This window comes from Limulus polyphemus, unplaced genomic scaffold (assembly GCF_000517525.1).
Source record: "Limulus polyphemus unplaced genomic scaffold, Limulus_polyphemus-2.1.2 Scaffold1607, whole genome shotgun sequence".
In the NCBI taxonomy this organism is placed as follows: domain Eukaryota; kingdom Metazoa; phylum Arthropoda; class Merostomata; order Xiphosura; family Limulidae; genus Limulus; species Limulus polyphemus.
Window position 1 is genome coordinate 182,396 of NW_013667217.1, and position 6,689 is coordinate 189,084.

Here is a 6,689-nt window from a genome sequence, read left to right on the forward strand (position 1 = left end):
CAAACTTTTACAACACACGCTATAAAACACAGTGATTCACACACTTTACTTACGGTGCCTACTGCTCGCTTGACTCGATTATCTATCTCTCCGATCCCGCTGGTTTTTTCGTCAGGCTTATATACTAAAAAGAGGGCGTCTCGAATACACTCGGGCCTTCATGATCATTCCAGAAATTTCAGCGCGCATGCTCCCAGGGTCACGCGACTTCCGCTGTCGTAACAATGTAATACATTTAAACACGTTATCTGAAAGTTGTTTCTAGCTAAAAGAATATGCTTCATTTGGAAAACTATCTTTTTATTGGCAGTTTTAAGTCGGTGTTTCGGTTTGCGTGTTTTTGAGAGGGGGGGGGAACAGGCACTAAAATTTAAACTACTAGGTAACACTAGTTTTTAATCAACTTCATAATAGAATAGTGACCTCACACATGTTTACTATCTCGACTAAGCTGATCCAGGAGGTTCCTCAGCAAATCTCTGTCTGAGAGAGACTGCTGATATCATGACCTACTAAATACAATATTTCTTGGGAAAAAACAAAACAAAAAAACTTCATATAATTGTTAGCATAATGTGTGCTACTCTTTCTCTTACGCGGAAGCAAACAAATAAACGACTTGGCAGTTATTTAGGCATTGAACCAGGGGCCTTCACCTCTTCACCCCGCTCTTGGTTGATGTTTTTGCAACAGGTGGAGAGGATTAGGTCAAGTTCTTTTAGATGGCTTTTATTGAGAGGGAGACAAGAAAAGCAGAGGAGAGTTTGTGGAGGTGTTATGAGTGGCGTGAATGTTTTCGTAGGGTGTTTCAGAAGCTTTCGTCTGGCCCAAAGGAACGAAGATAGAGCGAGGTAGAGTGATGCAGTGCTCATGCCCACACCTGTGGTTGAGTGTTCCGTCTCGTAGAAGAGTAAGGTTTTTGGTTTTTTTATTGACTATATCACACACAATATATAAGATTGCAAATAAGCTTTTACAAACAGGGTAAGATAAAAGTTTCTACAAAATATTATAGTACGTAATACAACATACAGATTTTATAAGATATTACTACAGAAGAGATAGGCAACTTACTTTTATGGTTGGCCTTTTGGGTTTTTCTCCTCGAAGAAAAAGACCTGGATACACAGGTTTTTGACACTTAGTCTCGCAGGTCTCGATGCTCATTGCACCTTTCAGTGAATTTACAGAAACACCACTTGGTCATTAGATATAGAATAGGCTTACTTGGCTTAATGTTGAGACATATGTTTAAGTCTTCACTTTTCCTTGCTGACAAGAGGGAAAGAGAAAAACTTAAAAACGCTTAACACTTGCACATTGATTGAATGCGTGATCATTATTATTGGATAAAGCCACTGTCTTAGATTCTGTGCATTTCTGTGGATATGGAACGAAAGTGAGTTCATAATCGCACACGACACTGACAGACCACTGTATTAGACTTGCAATCTCCAGTACTGGGGGCTGGCCCAGCAAGGTCCTTCTCACCTGTCTGACCACTTGCGATACAGTTGGGCTTCCGTGATCGCATAGACTCGTAGCTAGATGCTAGAACTTGATCAAAGGCTTTGCTGATGGTCTGAAAGGTACAGAAGTTCTCCAGGATCCCCCCCTTTTTTTTGCGGACAACCTACTTAATCCTTTTTGGGATTTCGCCGAGATCTTCTTCAGTATGCTGGAATATTTCCCTTCACCTAGAAGTCCAGGTCTGCGCTTTAAGGCCTGGCATGCTGAGGTGATTAGGGCTCTAGATCTGAGGGTCGCGGGTTAGAATACCCGTCCCAACAAACAAGCTCCCCTTTCAGCCGTTTGGGCGTTATAATGTGACGATCAATCCCACTATTCGTTAGTAACAGAGTAGCCCAAGAGTTGGCGATGGGTGGCGATGACTAGCTGCCTTCCCTCTAGTCTTTCACTGCTAAATTAGAGACAGCTAGCGCAGATAACTCCCGTGTAGCTTTGTGCGAAATTCAAAACAGACTAAACAAATCTGCGCTTTGAACATTCCTGATAAATACAGAAAGAAAAGAGATTTAGTAACGGGAACAAAGTGACGGGACAAAATTATGCTGAAACTGACATACTTGATAACTAAACTGAAAGCGAATTTCTTTCATAGATCTAGCACTGTCGTACATATCGTGGCGTACGGTTTCGATACAGAGGCAGGATAGGAAGTTATTTACTGTAGGAATTTTAAATTTATTGAATATTGCTCTTATGGGGACAATTTCATGGGCAACCTTCCAGGCTAAGTAACGTCGAGACGTTTGTTCCAATCTATGGTTGGGTAACTGAAGTGTTCTTTTTGGTGACGTTGTTTTGGCATTAGGCTATATACTTCGTTTGTCTTCTTAACGCAGTCGTTTCTTCAGATGAAATGGAAGATAGATTAGTAGGTTGCGAGTTAAGCTTCGGGGTGATCGGACAGGAGGAAGAGTTCAGATAAGCTGTGTCCAGATAGCTGTTGGATATTTATTGTTCTGTCATAACTAGTTCATCGTTTTCGGGAGAAAGATCAATAATATCTCTCTTTAATGAGTTGTGGTTTAGTAGATCAGATGAATTTGTACTCCCCCCCCCTTTATTTTAACTGCTGATGGCGGTTAAACTTGTCCTGTATACAATAGTTTATCTAAGACTATTTTTGATAGCTTCAGTTAGTAGGGAACTTCCTTACTATTTATCTATTGTTTCATTTATCTTGTGTTTGAATGGTCCAGTTATACTCAGTTTTTATACTGTATTAAATTCCTAATATTTTGGCTGTAGTTACGCTGTACTCATTTACTATGTCCAGACTACGTTTATTAGCTTGGGACGTGCTTAAGCATAGGGTGACATTGTCTACGTGAGCAGAGACTTTTTTTGTTTAGTAATGGGCTTCCCGGGATGTGGGTATCCTTGATGTTCTGGAATTGATTTATAGAAAATCACAATATCAATTACCAGGACAAAAAGGAATGGGCACGGAGGACACTCCTGTCTTACCCCTGGATAGGTGATCATTGACATTCACTATTTGAATTAACGTTTGTGTATACTGTTTGTATCCAATGAACTATTCCCTGGAATTTTATTCAGAAGGAGCAGGACAAAGTCGCAATTGACTGGTCAAACGCTTTCTTCTGGGCGATTGTTACAACACAAACTTGATTTATTTCTGTTACAAATGTGTATTATATCTCTGAGGTTGGAATTATTGTATACGCTATCCTACCAAAGTCATGGGACACGGCTAGTTATGAATAAAACATGTCAAAAAAAATAAGTGTATTGGTCCGTCTTTGGCCTTAATCATTGCTTTAATGTGTCGTGGAAGACTGTCTATTAATTTCTAGTAGAAAGCTGGTGGTAGTGTGTTCCATTCTTCGATTAAATCATTAGTAAGCTCCACTATTGAAGAGGGCCGTCTTGGCCTTGCCCCAATTCTGCGCTCCGGTTCATCCCAAAAATGTTCTATCGGGTTGAGGTATTTTGTTCTCATTTAAGCTCTGGTTCAGCATTTGTGTGTAACTAGTTTTTCATTAAGGAGCTCTGTTGTTAAAGTTTTACTAAGGATTATGTGAAGTCTACTTGTGTTGTTATAGTGTGCCATTTTTTCCTATTGCGTTTGTTTTTGGAGAGTATAGGTTTTCATAGTGATCTGCTGCTAAATTCAACATGTTTTGTGTATCAGTGTGTCCAATTTTGGTCTGTTTTACTAACAATGCGAGATTTATTTTCTTTTTTTTTCAGAGTTGTTTATCCCTGAAAATTTTCCTTCATTATCAAGTGTATTTGCTAATATTTGTATTTTGAATTGTGGAATTGGAGAAGTCGGTGCGACATACTTCATAAATTAATATACTGTTTCTTGGCACTTGGAATAATCACATTAGTTATTCTCGTGACATTAATCGTAATTTCAATAAATCTATTATTTGTGATACTAATCGGTGTAGTCGATCTTAATCAATAGTTGTTAATCGTCCAGTTCTATTGTGAGACACGGGAAGGCTCAACGTTGTTTTGCTTTATGTAAAGTATGTTGGGTTTTGATGATTGGACGGGAATTTGTTTTGTAGTAGTTAAGTCTGCTATCACTGTATCGACGAAATAGCCCAATATGGATCTGGAAAAAGGAAGATGACATATTTGACCACGATTCCTTTGCGGAAGATAGTGGTTAGGGTGTTTGTATTTGTAGGCCATATTTATTACGGGGCTTGTGAAGTCAACACTTCAAAAGGTCCAAGGACTTCAATTTCACTTAAGATAACGTTCTAGGAGCTGTGGAGTAGTATTTGGCAGTAGAATAATAGTTAGTCTAAACTACAGATGATTCTCCCTGAACCTTAGTTTTCTGTCCTGACCATCTAACGCATGCGTCGCGTAAGTTGACGTTCAAGTTGAATACCCTCATACCAGACCAATATGTCTCTCAGAACCTATGTTAAAGCATGGCTACCCCAGTTCATAAGAATAGTAACTCGTATATATCTCCTCCCCCCCCCCCTTCTTCGGTAGTTATTTGTCCGAAATGGCAGTGAATAAGTAAAATCAATGAACGGCTAAAAATACAAACAATATTGAGTTTTATTGTAGCTTGGCAAATGTGTAATTTATCCCTTTAAAAATAAACAGTCATAAAAGGAAAGACTACATTTTGCATACTTCTAAATTAATGGTATGCTAATAATTTACACACATCATATGTCCACCATTATGAACAATAACCGAAGTTAGTATAGTGAATCGGGCAGTTCTAATTTAACCAGCTGGATGCGACTAGCCCTCCACCTAGCGAAGAGAACGTGGGCACCTGTAAAGTTTCGCTGCCTTTTCGTTCATACTTTTTCTTGGATTAATAATCTCACTACTGTATCGAAACCGGTTTCTCACGTAGTTTCGTACAACTCAGTATACTATGGAAGAGTAGCAGAAAAATACTTATCAAAAAGTTAGTTGAAATGGTCCAAGTAGATTAAATTAAAGTGTCTAAACCATTCCAGGTTAAATTAGACTCCAATAAGTGCGATACAGGAAGTTTCGTACGGTTTCGGGTTAAAACAAATTAGTATTGTTAAATACCTGTTGCATAACTAAACTACAGGTTTGATAACTTGTGATATTTGATTTATTTATCTTGATATTGAACAATTTTTTTTTTCGATCTGCATCTTTTATACATGAAGCTATTTTAAGTTATGTAGTTAAACATTTACAACTTGTTCTAAATGTTAATATCTAGAACCGCAATTCTTTCAACTACTTGTATTTCTAAAGACCGTACTATAAATTTAAATGCGTATAAACTTAATGCCATGTTTTAATTTAACACAAAGTACAGTTTAATTATTTCAGTTTTACCTTTTCAATCTTTCTGAACTTCTTACAAGTATAATGTATGGGAACAAACTGTACTTAGATGAACGTCTTAAAAAACGTGCTTGAATTGGGAAATGTGTATAAAAAAACATTAAGCAGTAGAACGTAATTTTATAACTTGTATAAATAAACTGTTTCTGGTTTATTATACGGCAAGAGAATTAGATCTAATATTACTTTTATAAGATGTATAAAAAAATATTTTGTTTGTTATTTTACTTTGATCATTCATGATACTCGAATCCTTTAGATAATTTAGTCTTTAGAACATAAATTTAAAGATTTTAGTAAGTTGTGTATCATAAAATAGCAGAACATGGAAGTAACAGATGCTTAAATGTGAAATGTTTATTTGGAAGTAAAATCCGAGTATGGGACGTATAGTAAAAACATAAGTAAATTTGAGCTCATCTATAACAAAGTTTTAACAGAAACATACTTGTAACTAACCCTTTGATTTAGTTTGTTTCTATAAATTATCCAAATCTTTTTATCCAGTTCATTCCATCACTTGCTCTCCTAGAAGTGAACAATATCAAAACAATTCTAATTCTTATAATAGGTTTATCAAGAATTTTCTTCTCCTAAGGCCCAGAACCGTGCAGTACCTAAAAACATTAATGTGGCTTTACTGGTTTACATGGAATAACAACAGAACTTTTTAACTGAGAAAATTTGCACACAAAACAAACTACTTTCAAACCATTAAAAATAATACCATAGTATAGTTTTTTCAAAAAGTCTTGGTGCTAAAATGGTGTAATGTCATCTACTAATACCAATGCTTCTTAGTCGTTACATTGGATTGACGGTTCCGTGTGTCTACGAACGCAAAAGAAGTGTTCAGAGTTAAACATGCACTTACAAGTTTGTCATCAAGGGATAAAAATACTCTAGTAACAAACAAACAAAAACAAGAGTAAATAAAATGGCAAGTGCTATTAAGTTATTATTGAAACTTTAATGTGTGTGCTGCACTAAACGTTTCTCAACTTCAAAAGTGGAATTGGTGAAATTAAGTATAGTATAGTGTGTTACGTTTTTAATATAATATGCCATAAGAATTTAAGGTGTTGGAGCAGGATCACCGAGCGTAAGGAGCAGCTCGATTCTGTCTCGTTCTAGTGTTCCCGTTAGTCTAGCGTCAAGTTTACAGGTTTACAATCCAAGGCTCGATTCCCTGTAGTGGACAGAGCATAGATAGCTTATTGCGTATCTTTTTGTTAAACAAATCATTCACAAAAGACCCACTGTTTGAAAAAAAAACTCTGCCCTAATCTATTCAGATAATGCATCTGAAGAAACTGTATATCCTC

General features: G+C 36.7%; 1 protein-coding gene across 1 annotated transcript in view; it reads right to left on the minus strand.

Moving 5' to 3' along the window:
• LOC106464284 (acetylcholinesterase-1-like) overlaps positions 1-1,167 on the minus strand; it is a 7,970-nt gene extending 6,803 nt beyond the window's left edge. Inside the window, exon 1 of the mRNA XM_013924412.1 lies at positions 1,075-1,167. Within this exon, the coding sequence (XP_013779866.1) occupies positions 1,075-1,167 (93 nt within the window). The remainder of the gene's footprint in view (positions 1-1,074) is intronic.
• Positions 1,168-6,689: the final 5,522 nt, after the last annotated feature.